Source organism: Dermacentor silvarum, chromosome 7 (assembly GCF_013339745.2).
Source record: "Dermacentor silvarum isolate Dsil-2018 chromosome 7, BIME_Dsil_1.4, whole genome shotgun sequence".
Classification (NCBI taxonomy): domain Eukaryota; kingdom Metazoa; phylum Arthropoda; class Arachnida; order Ixodida; family Ixodidae; genus Dermacentor; species Dermacentor silvarum.
This window is the reverse complement of record NC_051160.1, coordinates 114,217,776-114,240,382: the sequence shown is the minus strand read 5'-3', so window position 1 is coordinate 114,240,382 and position 22,607 is coordinate 114,217,776. Positions and strand designations below refer to the sequence as shown.

The 22,607-nt window shown below is 44.8% G+C and overlaps 2 protein-coding genes across 3 annotated transcripts in view; one reads left to right on the top strand and one right to left on the bottom strand.

Annotated features, from left to right (window-relative positions):
* The window catches only part of LOC119459085 (uncharacterized), an 81,509-nt gene extending 74,492 nt beyond the window's left edge, over positions 1 to 7,017 (bottom strand). For both annotated transcript variants that reach the window (XM_049671127.1, XM_049671126.1), the window contains exon 1: positions 6,788 to 7,017. In XM_049671127.1, coding sequence (XP_049527084.1) covers positions 6,788 to 6,881 — 94 coding nt within the window. In that variant the 5' untranslated portion in view covers positions 6,882 to 7,017. The remainder of the gene's footprint in view (positions 1 to 6,787) is intronic.
* Positions 1 to 22,607, top strand: part of LOC119458362 (organic cation transporter protein) — a 207,726-nt gene that overhangs the window by 96,142 nt on the left and 88,977 nt on the right. The window lies entirely within an intron of this gene.

The following is a 22,607-nucleotide window of genomic DNA, read 5'->3' as shown; positions in this document are numbered from 1 at the left end:
CCCGCTTAAGGGGACGCTAGCACAAACGCGTTAGAAACGTGCAGTACTCTCTAGTAAGGGGGAGCGGCCACAGCGTCTTACGCAGCCATTTACACATGCCGGAACGTGCACCGCGTTTGCCGACGCCATCACATGACTGCTGAGAGAGTATACCCCCCGTATTCATAAACGCTCCTCGACTTGAACTTGACTTGCCACCGCCTTGGGCAGCGCGTTCGAAACGCGTTGAAGGTAAGGCGGATAGGCCACAGCGTCTTACACCAGCTTCTTACACGGGCCGTAACGCGCTAGCACAAACGCGTTAGAAACGCGCTAGAAACGCGGCCTTTCGTTAATGTTGGGTATTTATTGCCATCGTGGTGCGTGTCCATGTCCGCTTCGTGGCGTAGTGTGCTAACGCCGCGCGCTCGGAAGCGAGGGGTCCCTGGTTCGATTCCGCGCTACGGACACAACTTCGGAATTTTTTTTCTCATTTTTCTCAGACTGGTTACACACTACTACTACGACGACGACGACGGGGACGAACGGGTGCCGCTATAAGGAACTTCGCCCCTAAAAATTGTAATAGTACACGTGCCTGAACATATGAGTTACAAGCTTTGCCATGTTGAATGCTTCTCAAGTGCATGGTAGTGTTTCTGAATTAGTGCAGAAAATTCAATGCTTTTAGAAAACTATAATACAAACAGCACCCTCAATATTCAATAACATGAAAAAGATGAATGTGCACAAGTAAACCGACGCTCAAACGGCCCTCCACAGATCATGAGTCGACTGCAATGACTTCACAACTTCGCAGATGCTAATGGATAGCTGTAACACAGTCGGCAGACTTCAGCGAGTCCTCAGGCTCCTAATTACTACAGCAGCAGTTTTACACAACGAACACCACCATCGTTTCACAACCTTTGTGATGTGCCAAATGTTGCCATCAGCTAGAGTATTGCCTGCCGTGACCTTTGAAATACATACACAGATGCCACCTTTGTGAGTGTCATGGTGCACGCCACCCCTACATTCATGAGCTTGCGTTGTGCAGTGAATCACTCCTTAGCCTCTGGCATCCAACTGCCGACTGCTGCAGAGATAGGGATGCAATGCCGAGGCACAGAGCTCAACAGCACAATTTTCGTTGCAATATGTTGAAGAGATGACAAGGAGGTGACTTGACAAGATAACGAGAAAAAAATGGCGGAAACACTCAAGACTGCTTACGTGTGAGGATGCGAAAACATTATAGTCCATTTGGTGAAATGTTTTTATTTTATACACTTATGACAGGGCACCACCTCCTCCCCATTGGCTGCACTGTCACATGACCAATGAAGCATGCACTAGGCTACACCCTTTAGTCAGAGGGATGGCTGCAATGTGACTTGTTCAATGACGCACGCAATAGGTGCACCTTTAGTCAGCCACAACCGTGGAGCCGCCATGGTGTCAGGGAAGCCTGCTGGTCTCACACCCAGGAGATCCGGGTTTGATTCCCACCCAGACCGAAATGTACCAAATTTTCTTTTCAAAGCCATTAATCTACTTTGTTTACAGGAACCTCCCTGAGAAATTTGATGTCAATCCAAGCATTTTTTCACGTGTTCTTACTCTTTACGCCATCGGCAATTTTTGTTACCATTGCTCTGTCAAGCTGATGCTAATATTCACGTAATGGGGCATATAATGCTTTCACAATAAAAATGAACGGGTAGAGGAAATCTAGTTTCAAGCTTTTAACTCGTGTCACAGTAAGCTGCACAGAACTGCAGTAGGCTCTCTATAAAGGACCCCGACCAGGTATTGGCATTTTAAATAGACAAGCACAGCACATACTTTAGGCGCTTACGATTGTGTCTGTAAAGTATTACAGTGCTGCAAAAATAGCTGAAATTTCAAACCAAACGCCGTGCGCCCTCTTTCTCAAGAGAGCACCGCTCCCAACCAGAGTTGAAGTAACATGCACAAGCACTGCGTCATAAAACGCAGTCCTAGCAACGTCACTCACCATGACATGTTACATCGGTAAATCGCCCAACGTGAAACGCGCAATGGCATTACCGGAAGAGCGTTGCACGGCAAGAAAGTAAGAGAAGAAAAAAAAATGCATGGCGGATCTCATCACGCAAACCTAACGCAATCTCTCTGCTCTTGTATGGGAGAAGGAAAGGAAGCATCGTTGCCAGCAGACGCTACTCGAGGCAGGGCAAGAGAGTGTCTTTGTGGGCAGTTGCGCTCGCCTCCAGGAAGTATGGTAACTGGGCCATTCAAATTTTTCCATCTTCTCGAATAATCAACCAATATTTAAAATTATTTTGGTAAAAGAATTCCCAGGTGGCACTTTGGAAATTGGAGTGTATAGCTCCAACTGGTGAGGGGCCCTTTCAAAAAATGAATGCCTTAGATGTGAGGGCAAATTTTCACTGTATTTTAAACCAGGAATGAAACGTGCTTGAATGAGAAAGAACCTGTAATTTAAACTCGCCGCAATGCCTCAGAGGCTACAGCATTTGGCTACTGAGCACGAGTTTACAGATTTCAATTTTTGGCCACTGCAGCTGCATTCTTACAGGTGCAACATACAAAAAAAAAAACATTAGTGAACTTACAGCTAGACAATGAATAATCCCAGGTGATTGAAATTAATTCGAGGCCCACCAGTGCAGAGTTTCTCAGAGCCTGTATGTGGCTTTGAAACAATAAACCCCCATAATTTATGGACTATACACATCTAAAAAGAACAATTTAGAAAATTTACTAGTTCTTGATTCCTCATGGCATTTCCACCCTCTGTAGAACAATAAGTATATTTACAGCGTCAATAATTATAAGAGTGCCCAAGCTAAATTTTTGTAGCAACCAGCCGACATGCAATCGCCAGGTCAGATGCACACTGAGTTTCTGCTAGAGATGCTACAGTAGACTTCCGTTAATTTGACCCCAACAGGACCAATGAATTGTCCAGTGGGTTGAATGAAACACCAAAACATGCCGTTAAATTATTTGGCAGTATATCTGCCCAATTCTAGCATGTCCTAGAATTGAATGAGTACCCAATTTAGTGGGGTTAAAGTACAAAAACTAACATTGTAATTACATCAGAGCTCCTAAACAATGCACGAATCTAACGTTTTTAGAAAAATTTAGCATGCCTCCTATTCTGGCAATAAACAAATGATTAAACTAAAAAGCAGTACATTTGCAACAATGGCCAATGGGATCGTGGCCCATGCCTAGACCAACCACTTCACTTGTTCATCCTGTGTTGAGTGGTATTCTCCAACCATAAAAAAACATGTGGCACCAGCCGTTGGCAGCTAGCTTTGCATGTAAAACAATTAGGGGTGTGCAAACATTCGAATCAATTAGTCCTTTCCCTTCAATTCACAATAAACTTGAAGTCACTACTCCAAATTGGCTAAATTTTTTTTTCTGTTCAGAAATAACACTTGTTGGAATCTACAAGGACAACTATTGATGCCACTGGCAACTGTTTCAAATGATTTGTCATGGCTGTTATGCAGATGCTCTTGAGCAATTGCAAGAATTCAAATAAATTCTGTTCAATTATTTCAAGTTCAATACAGATGCTTAGCCTTTAAGCCTTTCACTACCGGTTTTTTTCTGGCTGCTCCTCACCCCCTGGGTATTTTTTTCAGGTTGGTTCAGTTAAAATTTCATGCTAGTAATGCACCATGATACTCCACAGGACATGTAAAGATATTCACCAGCAGTTCTTGAATTTCCTCGTCCGTCAAAGCCTGGACGCACGTGGCGCGCTGACTCGCCATGGCTGCTGCGCTCTGCCGAGACGAAGCGACGTGGGTGTAAACACGTGCGCTCCATCTGTTGTCTCAAATTTAATTTACAATTTCTATGTGTTTAGGTGACCTCTCCATAGATGGCGGGACATGAACGCAATTTTTTTTTGCACGAGTTGTCTCGGGAGTGGCAGGGAGCGAGTTTAAAAAGCATTATGAGTATACTCGGGAGTAGCAGGGGGTGCGCGTGGGTGGTTTCACGAGTTATCTCGGTAGCAGTTAAAGGGTTAAAATGCATACAGATTCATGATCTTGATTTATATAAAAGTATTCGTTATTTAGCCTATCTCACCATGTTAACACAACATTAAAATGAGGTGCACTGCTGTAGTATTAGATTTGGGTCAGCAATGAATGCGACACTATACATGTGTCTGGTGTCATGCTCTTATTTCGTTTGATTACTGTTACTACCATGGGGCACCAGATACTATCACCTTCCTGCCGTTTCTCATTTGAAAGCTCCTCACTTGATGGGATGTGCAATTTTAAACAATGTTACACCTATCCAATAACGTAAATAAGCCTTTTACGGAGTTCCACCAATAACTTTTTATACTGTAATCATTCACAGTGAGCTACTGTTTCACTTGATGACCTTCCTAGAGCAGGCTGAAAATAGGCCTTCTCAACAGGAAATGACTTGTGTTTGATGTTTTCACTGTTCCCCAAGTGTCACCAAGACAACACTGATGGTATTGGGGTCTACTACATGCGTGCTGATCAAATTAGCTTAAATTATTAGGCGAAGGCCAATTGTAGGATCGAAATAACAAACGCTTGGGCCCATGGGAATGTAAAGGTGCAGCTGAGACCTTTAGTCTGGATTCAATCACTGAAAAATTGAACTATGGAGTCAAATTAACGGAAGTCTACTGTACGTTCATTCACACAACCTCTAGAACATAGTTTCTCTCAAGTGAGCTCACATAAAGTTTGCCTTCAACTGTCACGCCAACACATTTCTTGACTCTTCACATTTACTTCCATGAATGTTGAGGTGGGTTCTACCAGGTATATGTTCCTGGTAGTAGGACTGATCTCATGTTTGATTACCTTATCTTTAACACTCAACTTCCTCAAGAAAAAGATAACGACATTGCAATGGCAGCCTTCCACATTGTTCTCACATGGTACATGAGCAATAGATGTAACCTGCCCAAAGACTGGTTCATCCGACTTCACCTGAACATAGGAATTAGTCCTGCGAGATTTGTCTAGTACACTAACATTTATGGTGAAGCCAGCGACAACAATTTTCTTGTATTCTATTCCAAGTGAAGTCCTCTGTCCCTTGCCAATAAGTGTATATTCTGGCAGAACTGTGCAATGGACTCTCAGCCTATACCCTTTCAACATTGCAGTCAAAAGGTGGTTCACTGGTGATGATGAAATCACTCTTGTCGCACAAAGTTCAGGCATCGCCAAAAGAATGAGGAATTTCTCGACAATTTGCCACTGTGCATGTCTTGTACCGTTCACGAGTCGTACGAGACGGCCATTGATGTTTTCATAGGGATAGGCTGAAAAGTTCCACAAGGGACCCCACTCCCGAACTGAGTCAACGAGATGCAATAGAGAATGGGCATTGAAAGTAATATTCTGTTTGCCATATAGCACCTCATATTCTTTCAAAAATGAAAACATGTGCTTCTGTGCTGACCTTAAAAGCTCAAAAGGCACACTATCTGCAAATAAGACATACATCATGGACACAAACTTCATACAGTTATTATAGTAAGGCTGTGGAAGAATTCCAAGAAGCACAACAGGTGAAAAAAAATAGGAGCCAGTTGCGCCACTCCGAAGACTTCCAATGCCCCCGCAGGGGCGTCTGCGTCAGCAGACGTTTGGTGTGTTGCGACACCACGGACCCGAGCACACGAGGGTTGGACCCTCCCGCGTGTAGCCGTGCGCGGCTTAGCCGTGTCCGGGGAAAAGAGGAACCTGGGGGTTGAGCCGATGCCGGGTGTTCGGACCTTTATGGCCCCTCGGCGGAGGCAACACACCTCTTTGGCCTCCGCTTCACGTAGACGGCACCCCCGGATTTATGTGTTTATGTTGTTTTTTATGTTGTTTGTGCAATTATGACATCTGTGGCAACTGAAAATTCACATAACCCCATGTAGTGTAAAATGTGGTTTCTGATATGCTCAGTTTGATACTTCAAGATTGTGTTTTAAACGGGGAAAACCTAATGTGAACCTTATAATACTATATTTACATGTAAATAATGCAACCACAACTATAACATGAAGGGGTGGATACAAAAAGTGACGTGCCGCTGTGAACAGCAACTACGCATAGGAGTGGATGGTCACAGGGTGATTTAGTCATCGGTATATGGCGACCTGCTATTGCAAAATAGCAACTGAGTGCATGCTCAACTTGTCACACCTGATATCCTTGTCACTGTTGGCAAGAGCCAATTTCTTTCTTAGAAACCTGGTGCAGAAGTGCAAGCAGCTTATGCTAAGCATAATCTGAATTGCATGCTACATTTGCTATAGAACATTTTAGGACGTTCCCCTTCCACCACTGTATAGTTTGAAGGCTAATAAACTTGTGATTTTGCAAAAGTATTGTATGAATTCCTGTTCACAAGCTGCTGTCTTATGCTCTATCGCACAGGCAAAAGCAGTGGCAAAATTGCAATATATGGAATACACAAAGTATGGTAACATAAAGGATACATCAAGGGAGGATACACGAAGGAAACAAACGCAGTGGCCAAATTTCAACATGGAGGATACATAAAGTACGGTAACACGAAGGATACATAAAGGGAGGACACACGAAGGAAACATAAAAGCAGTGGCCAAATTTCAACATGGAGGTTACATAAAGGATGTTTCCTCATGTGAACTCTGGGAAACATGCAGTAAACATAAAGGACATAACCATTTTCATGAGGGACTTTTACGCGATGTCGCGCTGTGCGAAAAGTACGCGAGTGTTATGTTGAATTCGCTTACCGGCTCGGGAGTCTTCACTTTCGTCCGGCTCATTGCTGTCGATCCCGTAATGCAGCGCTTGGCTCATAGGACGATGTGCGAATAGAGCGTTCATTTCAGAAAACCACTGCCAAGTGGATTTTCCCGCGCCGCTCTTGCTTTGCTCTAGCAGCTCCTAGGGCACGTCAAATGAAAGAGAAAGGTGTTCCAAGCAACCAACACTATGGCACAGGCCGAGACGGGGAAGAAATAAAATTAGAAACATACCTATTGTATCTCGACTTCAGGTTTTTCCAGTGAGTCCGCAGTTCCTGCCAAGACCAACGGTAGCCGAGCGCCGCCATCTCGGCTTGTATTTTTTGAAAGCGTGCCTGATTTCTCTGACGCCGGGAATCGAACAATTCACTTATGTTCATATCACTCACTATAGCTAAAAAGTATGCTGTTTCCTCGCGCGTAAACGAAACGCCAGTTGACACTTCCTCGCGAGCAACAGGACCGTACGACGCACCTGCTTCTTCAGCCGCCATGTTTGTTTTGATGTCTCGCAGTGGGGCAGCGGCCTCGCCGCTGGTTGGTTGGCCGGTTGTAATCCCGCAGCGAATGCTTTCTCATAATTCCTGATGCGATACGCTTCTGTTTACATGCGCCGCTGAAATGCACATTCTCCATCTCAAACTACCTTTGTTTGGCGCATTGGATGCTATACGCCTTCCTAGCGATCGAATTACCTCGTTTGCATGAGATGCGATACGCTTGAAAATTGATACGATACGCTTCTGTCGTATTCATGTAAACGCGGTTAATGATTCTGCTCTGCTCTGGTTCTGCTCTGCTCTAACCTGTGCGAAATGCTGTGCACGTACGACAGAACGACAGGCCGGCTCTTCTCAGAGTTGCCACGTTTTTCAGGCTTGTGCCCTCGTTGAACTACATTAAGCAACTTGTCAGTCACCAAAGAAAGCAAAAACGCTGAATAGCTGGCTTCTTCCAGGCACATCACCTGTTCTGCGAAACTACGATGCATTGTGTGGGGGCAGAATTTGTTGAGGGCATTGGCAAGGCAGAGGTTAGTAATGCTCCTCTGAACTAACTTTGAGTGGGCCGAGCTGAAAGGCAGAAGTGGTTTGCCACTTCTTGGTTCATACCTCCAGCAAAAGTGTGTAGGTGTGAATAAAAGCTTCAAATCAAGAAATAGTAGAGTGTTGGAATCGGAAAATTCATACGTGAGAGCAAGCGGCGGCAGGCACTCACGGAAAACAGCCACAATATCTGAGGCAATCTTCTGGAGACACTCACTGTTACATTTTACAAGCACTAAATAATCATCAACGCAGCGGCAAACCTTGACTATTACTCAGTCGTCAAACTTGTTGATCAAGGTACGATCGTAACAAGCAATAAAAATGTTACTGAGACATGGCGCCAAACAGGATCCAATACATACTCCACGTTTTTGTAAATAGTTATTGTCCTTTCGTGACACAAAGGTGGCCTTGAAATAAAAACTGAGCAATTCAAGCAGGCTGCTATATTGAACACCAGTGCGTGTTTTAAACGCGGAAGAACCCAAAGTGTCCATGCATTCTTCTACACACAAAAGAAGCTGGTCATGCAGCAGCGAATAATATGTCTTTAATGTCGATGGACAACGCCTGGAGTTCATTGTTACCTTGTTTAAGAATGTTAATACCAGCCTAACAGTTATTTACCACAAAAGGGTCGTCAATAATTAGATGAAAATGGGACCTGGCAAAAGTCCGTAGCACTTTTCTTGCAAGGAAAGATTATTCAATTACAATAATCCGTAAGGGGCAGTCAATATTATGAGTTTTTTTTGTGAGAACACGTCTATTCTCAGCCTTTTGCAACTGTCGATTGCTCTAGATAACCTTTGAAATCCTAAGGCGTCACTAAGTTCTTTTTTGCACGGTTCTTAAGTTGTACTAGACATGTGTCTTCATCCTGATTAAAAACATACTTCACCGCCTGAACGGATTTCGTGCTAAACATAGAGCGCGGGAGGACCGCGAAGCCACCTTCTTTGCCGGCAACACCGGTAGGGAATGCGCCTTTAAGTATTAGCGGCGAGAAGTTGGAGTGGCGCCCTCTACGAGTGACGTCACGGCCAGGACGGCGCTCGCTCGGCTGCTGCGCGCGCTCGTTCCCTTCGTGCATGCTTGGGGTATTGGTGGCTCGAGCCGTACTTATTGAAGGGTATCCCGGCTTCTTTTTTACTGTCATGCCTGAACGGCAGTTTCTTCTTGAAAACCGCGAGTCGCGGCGTGCATATCGCAAGCTATGTATAGCGTTGAAGGGGTCTACTGGTTTTGCAAGGCGTATATGCGCAGTGTTTGTCCATAAACTTTGCGTAAAAAGAATGTCTGCAATTTCAACAAACGAAGTTGTGTATGATGCTCCGCAAAACACTTAACATTCCCTTTATAGTGCTTAGCTATGAGAGACACTGTATTTTACAAGGAAGAAAAATCTTGGTATTTGATGTCAATGTTATAAATGTGTGTTAGAAGGAAACTGCACAGCAAATCTTTTATGATGATTCTTATTACTATGATGAGTTGTTCTAGTCAAATATGGCTACTTTATTAATGCGTAAAAGGAAGAGTTAAGCACGCATTTTGCATGAAACTTTTGCTAATACTTTCACCGATCTCTGAAACAGGCACCCCGCAGGGGCGTCTGCGTCAGCAGGCGTTTGGTGTGTTGCGACACCACGTACCCGAGCACACGAGGGTTGGACCCTCCCGCGTCTAACCGTGCGCGGCTTAGCCGTGTCCGGGGAAAAGAGGATCCTGGGGGTTGAGCCAATGCTGAGTGCTTGGACCTTTCTGGCCCCTTGGCGGAGGCAACACACCCCTTTGGCCTCGGCTTCACGTAGACGGCACTCCCGGACTGACCCACCCGGGGGAAATCGGTGGTCGCCTTTTCCTATCCCCCTCTCTAACCTTTTGCTTTCCTGTCTTCTTTTTTAACTATCCTATCATCTCTTCTCTTCTGTCACTTCCTAATATTCATAGGCGGCTTGGGTTAACCTTGTGTATGTGCCCTCCCTTGGGTATAATATATTAGGTTATAGTGGCAATGTACGGTTGGCGCCTGCAGCCTTACGCGTTAAGCACTGCAGCGTCCCCTAGTTGGGCTCCGTGGTGGGTGGCCGCCGTTGCCGCCGAAATAAAACAAACCGTTATGGGAACACCAGCATTTCCCCGCCTACTTGATCGTCACCCTCTAAAGAGGGGACGCACCGATGAACTTAGCCTGTATTTCAACCGACCAAAAGAAATCTATCCGAAATACCATGTTGTACACAGCGAAAATGCTTCAAAACCGGCCAGATCCATTTCTCCATTCATTGTTGCGAAATCTTTGACGGAAGCTTTAGGCTCAGGTTACAAAGTGATCAAAATGGCTAGCGGAGACCTTCTTCTTGAGGTCCCTCAGAAACAATAGTACGAGAAACTCGGCAACCTTGTGACTTTCGGCAACATACCAATTTCTGTATCACCACACCGATCAATGAATAGCTCACGTGGAGTCATATCAGAAGCAGACCTCCTAGAATTATCAGAAGCAGAACTCCTGGAAGGTTGGAAAGATCAAAATATAACCAATGTAAAACGTACCATCATCAGACGGGACAACAAAGAAATCCCCACCAAACATCTTGTCCTCACATTTGGATCTAGCGTTCTGCCTGAAACCATCGAAACAGGATACATTAAGTTAACTGTTCGACCATATGTCCCTAACCCTAGACGGTGCTTCCAATGCCAAAGATTTGGCCATGGCTCACAGAGCTGTCGTGGTCAAATAACTTGTGCAAGGTGTGGAGTACAGGGCCACTCCTCCGACAACTGTACTGGCACTCCTGACTGTGTGAACTGCAGTGGTGACCACGCATCCTACTCACGTTCCTGTCCAAACTGGAAAAAAGAAAAGGACATAATCACCCTAAAAGTAAAAGAAAATATTTGTTTCAAGGAAGCCCGTAAGAGGTGCTCACTTTTCCACAACACATCTTATGCTGATGCGGCGCGTCGGGGGGCAGCGTCGCAGCGGCCACTGCCACCTGCCCAGCCCGCACACAGCGAGCTGCCGCTTGTGGCCCCTGCCCCCTGGGTGGAAGGCGCTAAGCCTACCCCACCCAACCAGCAAACAAGCCCGGTTACCCTTGGGTTACCGGCACCACAACAGTCCACGGCGGCATCCTGCTCTTCGCGTAGCGAACCGGCAGGACCGCCAGCAGCGCCCACGGTGGATGCAGTCAAGGCTGCCTCACCCTCTCCGGCCCCTGCTGCCGCTGGCAACAGCCGGCGCAGCTCAGGGCTGGTGGGCGCAAAGGTCTCGTCCTTTCGCGGCGAGACTTTCTCGCGAAATTTCTCGCTCGCAAGAGCGCGTGTCCGGCGCCCCACATGAGGCAATGGACACTACACCCATCCCGACGGCGCACCAAGCGCCTAAGGAGCGGCGAGGCTCCCTCGACCGCTTCAGAAAAGACAAATCCCGCGTTACAGGGCCCGGAAAGGGCTCTGTAATCTAAAGCAATATTTCCTTTTCTAGTACACACAGCACCAATTTCCTTTCATTATGGATACACAAATCATACAATGGAACGTCAGAGGTCTTCTTAGAAACCTCGACGATGTCCAAGAACTTCTCCACGAACACAACCCAAAAGTGCTGTGTGTACAGGAAACTCACTTAAAATCGACACATACAAACTTTCTCCGACAGTATGTTACGTTTCGTAAAGATCGTGATGATGCCCTCGCATCATCAGGCGGTGTTGCCATCGTAATCCACAAAAGCATAGCATGTCAACGTTTGCGGCAACAAACGCCCCTCGAAGCAGTGGCAGTTCGACTTGTTCTCTTAAACAGACTCATCACCATTTGCTCGCTTTACATACCCCCACATTACCAACTACACAAACATGAATTTCAGTCATTTATAGACGAATTGCCAGAACCTTATCTTTTTCTTGGCGATTTCAATGCGCACAGCGGTCTGTGGGGCGACTCTCGCATTGATGCACGAGGCCGTCTAATTGAGGACTTTCTTTTCTCATCCGGTGCATGTCTGCTAAATAAAAAAGCAGCCACATATTATTCTCTCGCAAATAAAACCTTTTCCTCCATAGATCTGAGCATGGCTTCTCCATCCATACTACCTGAACTTGAATGGGAAGTTATAAAAAACCCTTATGGGAGCGACCATTTCCCAATACTGCTGAGAACACCAAGACAATACGAATCTCCACCACACGCCCCCCAGTGGAAGGTCGATGCAGCGGACTGGAAGAAATTTTAAACACTTACCAGTACGCTCTCGTGGGCTGACATTTCATTGCTCGGAATTGACGGTGCCGTCGAATATCTTACTAATTTCATAATTGATGCAGCTCTTAAGTGTATTCCCCAAACAAGTGGACTTTCTAGCAAACGCCGTGTTCCGTGGTGGAATGAACAATGCCGGAACGCACGTAGGCAGCAGAACAAAGCATGGAGGCAGCTTCGCGATTCTCCTACTGCTGAAAACCTCGTCAATTTCAAGAAAATCAAATCCCAAGGTAGGAGAACGCGCAGACAAGCCAGGAGAGACAGCTGGCAAACATTCTTATCAAGCATAAATTCATACACGGATGAGGCCAAGGTTTGGAACAGGGTCAATAGAGTAAGAGGACGACAAACACATCCGCCTCCCCTGGTACATACGCAGGGAGATAGCCTGGAGGACCAAGCGAACCATTTGGGTGCACATTTTGAACATGTGTCCAGTTCATTACACTATTCTCCAGCATTCACAAAATACAAAGCAGCAATAGAAAAACAAAAACTAGACCGAAAGAGCACTGGGAACGAGCCATATAACCTACCTTTCTCCCTAGCAGAGCTGCAAGCATCACTCACCTGTTGCAAACAATCTGCCCCAGGCTCTGACCGCATACTCTACGAAATGTTGAAAAACCTGTCCTCTGAAACAAAGAAAACCCTTCTCTGCCTGTACAACTCTATATGGACCTCCGGCGAGATCCCCTCTACCTGGAAAGAGGCCATAGTAATGCCTATCCTGAAGCAGGGCAAGGATCCATCGTCCGTATCGAGTTATCGGCCCATAGCTCTAACAAGCTGCATCTACAAAGTCTTTCAGAAGATGATAAACCGCCGTCTGATACATTTCCTAGCATCAAACAAGCTACTTGACCCATACCAGTGTGGATTCCGCGACGGCCGATCCACCACTGACCATCTGATACGCCTAGAAGCTCAGATTCGTGAGGCTTTTGTCCACAAGCAATTCTTCCTGTCTGTTTTCCTTGATATGGAAAAAGCATACGACACCACGTGGCGATTCGGAATACTAAGAGACCTCGCACACTTTGGAATACGTGGCATTATGCTGAATATCATTGAAGGTTATCTGTCCAACCGCAGAGTCCGTGTTCGTGTGGGTAATGCCCTATCAAGACCATATGTGCAGGAAACTGGAGTACCACAGGGTGGTGTGTTTAGTTGCACCCTTTTTATCATAAAAATGAACTCTCTGCGTCTGTACATCCCACGCAACATATTTTATTCAGTATATGTCGACGATGTACAGATAGGCTTCACGTCATGTAAGCTTGCAATCTGTGAGCGGCAGGTTCAGCTTGGACTGAACAAACTGTCTAAGTGGGCAGACGAGAATGGTTTTCGGCTTAACCCACAAAAGTCCACATGCGTCCTCTTCTCCAGGAAGAGAGGTCTGCGCCCTGATCCCAACATCGAGATACAGGGTGAGGGTCTACGTGTAAAAACTGAACACAAATTCCTAGGCCTAATTCTGGACGCGAAGTTAACGTTTATCCCACATCTAAAGTATTTAAGAAACAAGTGCCTGAAGACAATGAGCATCCTGAAAGTGTTGTCTGGCACTACGTGGGGTAGTAACACTAGATGTCTATTGAATCTATATAAGAGCCTCATTCGATCACGTATAGACTACGGTTCCATCATATATCACTCTGCGACGCCGAGCGCCTTGAAGATGTTAGACCCTGTCCACCATCTGGGTATCCGCCTCTCTACGGGTGCGTTCAGAACAAGCCCCGTAGAAAGCCTTTATGCCGAATCAAATGAATGGTCGCTACATCTACAGAGAACTTACTTATCCTTTGTATATTTCCTAAAAGTGAACTCAAACAATTCGCACCCTGCCTACACAAGTATAAATGATCTGTCCAGTGCCCAAACCTTTCTGAACCGCCCTTCCGTGAGAAAGCCCTACGCACTGCGAGTAAGAAGTCTTGCCGAAGAAATGGATGTGTCGCTCCATGAGCACGATGTCATGCCCCCTCCTGTTGAGCTGCCGCCATGGCAGTGGCAGCTGATTGACTGTGATCTGTCCTTCATTGAGGTCACAAAGCATGCGCCGGTCGCACATATCCGTATGCACTTCCTCGAATTGCAGCACAAATACTCTTGTCCAGAATATTTTACTGACGCTTCAAAGTCACACGCTGGCGTGTCTTACGCGGCGGTTGGTCCGTCCTTTTCTACTGCGGGAGTTCTACACCCAAACACAACCATCTTTACAGCGGAGGCCTACGCCATCCTGGTGGCGGTTAAACACATCAAACAGCTAGACATACGCAAGGCAGTCATTTACACTGACTCTTTGAGCGTGTTGAAATGTTTAAACACTTCAAGTAGGCAAAGAAATCCCGTAATTATAACTCTTTATTCCATCATTTGCACCGCGTATGCATCCAAGCACCAAATTGTGCTCTGCTGGGTGCCAGGGCACCGCGAGATCGAAGGGAATGAGTTGGCCGACAAGCTAGCCACATCAATTCATACAGACGCTGCCACTTTACCCATAGCCGTCCCTGTAATGGACCTAAAACCCTTTATTAAGAAAAAGGTCAGGGCCTACTGGCAACGTCTGTGGGACAGAGAAACGGGCAATAAATTACACACTATCAAGCCTCATCTCGCTCATTGGCCACCAGAATCAAAGACACGCCGCACACAGGTTACACTTTGCAGACTCAGGATAGGACACACATACAGTACACACGCATACTTATTGTCCGGTAGCGATCCCCCTGTCTGTGATGAATGTGGCGAGCCACTCAGTGTACTTCATGTCCTTTTGCAGTGCCCTGAACTGGAGCCTCAGAGGAAAAGACATTTTCCATTACCATCACGGCAAAATCTCCCATTACATCCTTGTATGTTTTTGGGCAACGAACCTATTTTTAAATACCAATCCATCATCGCGTTTTTAAAAGATATACAGAACTTTCGTGTTATATATCCAGGTGACTTGTAGCACGGCCTCTCTGGAGAGGCCGCTGCTGCAGTATTTTAATAAAGAAAGCACGTGCCTCGTAGTCTTTGGCCACAAAGGCCTTCGGTAGGCGTCGTGCTACTTTTATAGCCTTAAATTTTAGCACCATGATCACTTCTCATACATTCACGACCCGCAGATCACTCCACACGTCACTGTCATAATTATATTCGATGTATGTTTTACGCTCATATACCGCGATTTGTTCTTAGGCCCCTTTACAGCCACACAGCATCCTATCATCGAAAGTCACTGATCATGGCAAACATACCATTCATTGTCTTGGCGCTCTTTGGCCACATTTGGCCCTTGCGCCACAAAACACCAAATATCATCATCATCATCTGAAACAGGCACCCAGAAAACGCATTGCTAATGGCTGTTAACACGACGGCGCGTCACGTATAGTATGTATATACTTCACGAATACCATAACAGCAGTCATCTGAAAGAACAGTTTCGTGGTTAAGATCAAGAGCCTACCAATTGCAAGCGAGAAAATGTTTCATAGTGACCCTCGGTTGCTTTTATCGACATCATGGCACAGCCCTTACACAACTGAATCTACCGACTGTGGTTATGGCGAGGCACGCATTTTTCGCGAAACCCATCAGTTCACTACAACTTCGAATTGAAACCATGAAGCAGTTCTTTGAGCGCCAATTGCATTGCCTAAGATATACTCCAGGCTATACAGCGCAGCTTACGCTGCACTGAAGAGGAAAATTCAAACGCCTTCTGCCTCACCATGTCTCGATCCTGCGATGCCTAACTACACAGACTGAGAACTATTCGCTTCATGATTACATAAACGAGAACCTCACATACCCGCCTCATAGAGAAGACACCACAAGCCTCAAATGAATTCACTTGATTGTTGACCTCCACAGGGGAATAATATCTTCAATAGGCCTCATACTGTTAATGAATGAGGCTTCGGCTTCTTTCTAGCTGCAGCCATACGGTCCACAAGGCATATTTCAAAAAAAAAAATTCGGCCGTGCAGCCTGTGTCATTTCGCCAAACACATTCGTGATGTCTGTTCCTCAAGAAACAAGCAGCAGTAAATTGCACAAGTGAGTTGAACGTGTAGCATGGCACAGTGAATAAATATTGGTACATTCCTTTGCGTATTCTGCAAATAGCTGTAAGCCTCAATTAGCTTTACTTCAAATTACCGCCACTTGAAATGAGGCGGTGAAGAACGGCCCAATTTTGAGGAGCAGTTATGGGAACAAGTGGTTCTGGTTGAATCTAAACTGCACTGTCAGGTCCTCGAGTTACTGCCATTATACCATGAGCTACTCGTCATAAGCAAACATGTTTTAATGGGTTAAAATCAAGGGACATATACCAGTCATATGTAGCAGACATAGTGACATGCTTGTTGCACCACTGCAGGTATGGTATCCTAACTGGATTCTTATGTGCTATGTTTACGCGTTGATGCTTTTATTAGTCACGTGCTATTTGTGCTTTTTAATTAGTCGCTCAATCTGCAAAGTCTAGATCCGCGCATGAAAAACACGCAATGGGCTGGTCTCAGCTCCTTCGGCTGGCACTGCAACGTTGCCCTTGAGAAATAAATTGTCGTCTAGGAAATAAGCTCTTTGAATAAGTTTGCGCGAATGAAGACGTCGTAAAATGTATTTGAGATGACCGTCATAAATATACAATCATAGAGAAGGACAGCTAACAAACCGAAACACTGCATAAGGCGCCCGGACAGCACCCGAACGGCTGCAGACGACAGGCGCGAGTCCGTACCCTGACGTCACGCGAGCGGCGCTCGCAGCGCCCCTGTAGGTCGTTCTCGGGGCTAATAGGCGATGACCTTCTTTGTAGGATAAACATTGTTCAGTGGTTTACCTCGCGAAAACACCTTTACACCTTCTACAACACATCTATCACATTCAGCCTCAGCAGCTTGACGGGCAACTTGACTGACCAGAGTGAGCAGTTCATGCGGCGTCTTTGAAGGGGCGATAGTATAGTGAACTAGAATATCTCCTAGTGGCGCGACCGCCTCCGCTGGAGAGGGCCTCAAGGGGAAGAAAGATGCGGCGGCGCTGTAGTCGACCGCACTTGAAAGCGCGTCAGCTTTCGGGCCGTCGCCAGGCCCCGGAAACTCTCGAGTTCACCAAATGGCCACAGAGGGCGAAAAATCAACCGCGGTGCGTTCCAGCATAAGCGCGCAAGTGGAGCTACTGTAATTTGGTCGAATTTATTTATTTATTTATTTATTTATTTACATACTCTCAAGGCCCGAGGGCATTACAGAGAGGAGTGGTGAGTACATATGAAGTCGTTGGCAATCTTTTTGAAATTAATGGTGTCACTAATAGCAGCGATGGAGGCGGGAAGGTGGTTCCAGTCGGCGGCAGTGCGTGGTATAAATGAGTAAAAGTAATAGTTGGATTTGCATCGTGGTATCCCCACCTTCATTTGGTGATCGTTGCGAGGTGAGATATAGGATGGGGGAAGGAACAACTCATCTTTAAGAACAGGGTTAGTGTAGTGGATTTTATGAAAGAGGCACAAGCGCATAAACTTACGACGTACTGCGAGGTCTGGCAAACCAAGCGTCAGCTTCATGGATGATACGCTTGCGTGGCGCGCATAATTTGATAAGATGAAACGGGCGGCCCTGTTCTGAAGTGATTCTAGAAGATTTGTTAGATTAGCTTGACCAGGGTCCCAAATGGAGCAGGCATATTCGAGCTTGGGACGTACTAATGTTTTATAAAGTTGTGATTTAACGTGAACAGTTGCACTGGAAAAATTACGACGTATGAAACCGAGCATGCGGTTAGCGTTATTAAATATGTATTGAAGATGCACGTTCCACGAGAGATTACTAGTGATATGTATACCGAGATATTTGTAACTTTCTACAGAGGCTAATGGAGTGTTATTGAGGGTATAGTTCAAAGAAACAGGGAAAGAAGAAGTCCGTGAGACACGCATGCTTTTACATTTATTAATATTAAGGGTCATTAAAGAATCGGAACACCAAGAAGATATGGCTGTAAGGTCAGATTGTAGGGCAGCATGATCAGAGGCGTTAGTGATGACGCGGTAAACTACGCAGTCATCGGCGAAAAGTTTTATAGAAGAAGTAACAAACATGGGAAGGTCGTTAATGAATATTAGGAAGAGTAGTGGACCCAGAACAGACACCTGAGGCACTCCAGACTGCACAAAAGCAATGGAAGAGTCATGACCGTTAGCAGATACATATTGAAAGCGATTAGAAAGGAAACATTCAATCCAGCGCAAGATATGAGTATCGAGATTAAGATTACGTAACTTATGGAAAAGCAGTTTGTGAGACATTGAGTCAAAAGCCTTCGCGAAGTCCAAGAATATACAATCTATTGTTAATCCCTTGTCAACAGCACTAAATAAATCATTAGTAAAGACCAAGAGCTGGGTGTCACATGAAAAATATTTTCTAAAACCATGCTGACAGCTAGTAAAAAACGAGTTTGATTCCAGAAAATCGATAAGATGAGAGTAAATGACATGCTTCATGAGCTTACAGGGTACGCTGGTTAATGATATGGGCCTATAATTAAATGGAGAGTCAGTGGGACCTGATTTGTGGAGTGGAACCACCTTCCCTCCTTTCCAATCATTGGGCAAGGTGCAAGATTCTAGTGACTGAGCAAAAATGTGCGATAGTATTAACGAAGAATACGTCACCGTGTTTTTAAGAAATTTGGAATTGATATGATCAATTCCTGCACAAGAAGATATTTTTAGCTTTGTAATCAAACTAGCAATACCAACAGCATCAAAAGAGACAGGGTTCATGGGAATGTAATCAGCAAACGAGATGTCAGGATAAACATCAGGCGATGTAGCAGAAAAAAAATGACATGAATACATTGTTTAATGCTTCGCAGCAGTCATGCGGGGGTATATGGACACCATTTTCATCACACAATTCAATCGAAGAGGACTTCTTGTCACTGACTATATTCCAGAATTTCCGCGGGTTATCAGAAAGAATTGAAGGCAGAGTAACTTGATAAAATTTGCTCTTAGAAAGTGCGATAGCTTGCTTGTATTCGTCGTCAGCAGTGACATAGGCGTGCCAATGCTCTGCACTATTGGCTGCCTTGGTGCGCCGAAAAAGTCTCTTCTTTTTATTTAGCAGACGTTTAAGACGTGCGTTGAACCATGGTGCATGCGAGTTAGAAGTGATACGTATAATTGGAATGAAGCGCTGAATGAGTGACAGTACTTCCTGTTTAAACAGGCACCAATTTTCTTCAACGGTTCTTGAGTGGAAGTTCGGAAAATAGTCAGTGATGAACATTTCTAAAGCTAGGTTAATAGAATCAAAGTCAGCATTTTTATAATCGCGAATTTGTTTAGACGATTTAACAGATGGAACAGAAGCACGTAAGTCAAACTGCATTATACAATGATCACTTAGACCTGGCAAGTAAGATATAGCGGAAACAAGATGTGGTGCTGTCGTCAGGATTAAATCTAAAATGTTAGCAGAAAGTGTTGTGCACCGAGTCGGTTTAAGGGCGAGCTGCGTTAAGTTAAAGTCTAAACAAATATTGATGAAAGATGAGCACTCGGACGAACTATTGATAACTGAGGGAAAATCATTACACCAATTAATAGTAGGGTAGTTGAAGTCACCTAGGATCAATAACGGATACGACGGAAATCTTACGGCCAGATTACTGAGTGCATCATGAAAGTCTGAACAAAATGCGTTAGATGAAGTGGGTGACCGGCAACACACACAAAAGATGAAGTCCATGTGCCCTGCGCGTATATGTGCGCATACTAATTCAAGAGGCGACGAAAGTGCTATATTGCTACTGATAATCCCGTCACGGACAGCTATCAGTACACCGCCACCGGTGCGCGGTTCACGATCGCATCGAAAGAATTTGTAGCTGCTGTGACATGCCAATATTTCGCTGTCAGTAATTTTACTGGAAAGCCATGTCTCGGTTAGCACCACAATATCGGCTTCACATGTATCGATAACTGCGGACAGCTGATCGCGCTTATTGCATACACTGCGTATGTTCGAATACAGGACGGAGACCGGTTTTTACTTTACTTTGTATTTTTTCTGCTAGGGGCGCTCAACACGACTCAATATTTGAGCTATTAATGTACATATAATAACCGACAAACACAGTTAGAGTGTCATTTTTTTACAAAATAAGCAGTCTATTGTTTTTATTGGACTTCTGTTATTAAAGTCCGTGCTTTGTTACTTGAATAAAGGTTTTGAGGCCTCACTGACATGTGATCAGCGGCAGCCCACTGGTATCGATTGCAGTCCGTGCCGTTTATCGATTCAAATTGTACGGCGGTTATATTTGCGAACGGGGTGGTCGTTTCCTTTGAGCAGCATCACGCAGGTCCATTTTAATGAGATATCAATAATACCTCAGCCAGTTTATGCATCCAACATTCGATAGCTGCCACCAAGCGAACGTGTTTAAAGACGGTGAACTTTATCAGCTGCGGCGTTTCACTGGCGGCTGCATGCACGGCTTCCGCCGTTTGTGATCTGCCGCGTCTGGCCGCGTTGCGTCTGGTTCCTCGAAAAAAAAGTGCTGGCCAGCAAGAAAATTCATCGCTGGAACCGAGCACAGTCTGCTTGAAGACTACCCACGAAAGCGGATTAACCTTGCAGCCCCTGGGCTTGTGCGCCGGTGAGTAAAAAAGCAGTGCTTCGCATTTTCAACTTTGAATTTCTTTGCGTGCGAGGCGAATAAAGCAGATTCCTGTCGTCATTTCTTAAAAGTATAAAATAGTAATAATTATAAAGTTATTGCCCTTCCAAAGCAATTCAAACGAGGCTCTTGCTACTTTGCCAAGTTGCTAAAATTGCTAACATGAGTACAGCATAAAAATAAAGTTTTGGCTGTTTCTGCATAAATGATACACCGCGATAAATTCACTGCACATTAGTGACAAGTGTACTTCCGGTGATACAGTTAGATTAACTGTATTTGAGACATAATAAAATGACTGTGTTTATTACTAGTATCTGGCAGAAACAATTGTCATCTAATCGAGACTTGACTAAGCACAGCCCGCACAAGGACACCACTGAATGAAATGCACACTCAAACCAGTGTTGTGTGTGTGTTTGTGCGTTTTTCTGTCATGGAGTGTTTCGTGCACTGTTCTCTGTCATACATGAATCACAAACTCACGCACACTTCCACCATAGTAATTAAGGCTCTTTTTTCTTTCGACTCCAGCCTCCAAGACGCTGCTCATATTTGGAGTCATCGCTTTGGACTCTATTGTCTCTGGACATAGAAGTCAACCGTGAACGTGTCTCCACTGGAAGTAACATCAAGGGCCAGAATCCTCACAAGGTATGCTTCTGAACACTTCAACTAGAACCGTGATTTTTCTTCATTTATGGGACTAACTTTTGTTTCACCATTTTTTGCTTGCATGTGTGTCATGGCTTTGTCATTTCTCTTTTGAGGAAGACGGACAAAAGAGATTATTGGTCTGCAAGCTGCCTACGCCAAGCCACAAGATGCTCAACTGTCACCATATTGACAACAGGTCCTCTTGAACTACGTGCCTCACTATGAAATGTTTGGAAGTTTACCAGATAGAGAGGTGTGAGCCCTATTAGGATAACAGCAGTCTACAGTTCTGTATCATACTGAGCGGGAATGAGAAATTTGACATAGAAGCTTAGTTGCTTTTAAGGGCGCTTTATGACAATCGGAGAAGTAACATATTGAGTCCCAACTTGTTTCTTTTGCAATCAATATAGCCATGACGACCAGAACAGAAACAATGTAGCAAGCTCCTACTTGCTAATGCACAAACTCTGTCATCTGCTCTTTGCAAATAAATTTGACGGGCATTAGTACCACAAAGTATCACATGCTCCCTCACAACGATAATTTGATACATGAAAATGCAAAGAATGTTAACATGATCAAAAGCACTTAATGCAAATTTAAGGAAATGACACTTCATGTTGACTGAAACTCTGGCAGTCACTCTTCATTTTATTTTTTGCTTAATGTACCCTCAGGGGCACAGGCATTAAAGAGGAGAGTGGTTACAAAGTAGTAGAGTAAAACAAACAAGTGCAGCGAGTTCTTGTAACATAATGATTTTCCTGATTATACAATGTGTTACATGAATCAATTCCTACCTTACTGCGATGATCGACTAAGTTTGAAATGCACTGAGGCCGCAGTATGAAGTCGTCATGAAGTGTGGTGTGACAGAAAATTTTATGAAATAGCAAAAGATGGCCGACTTTGCGGCGATTAGTTAGTGGAATGAGTGCTAGGCCAGTTTACATTGAAGTTATACTTTCGGTACGGTTATAATTAGAAATAATGAAACGAGTAGAGTTACTGTGTACTAGTTCAAGTCAAGTAATAAGATTAATGCGACTGGCATCCCATATTGCAGATGCATATTCAAGTTTCCAGCGAATTAGTCTTGTAAAGCTGTA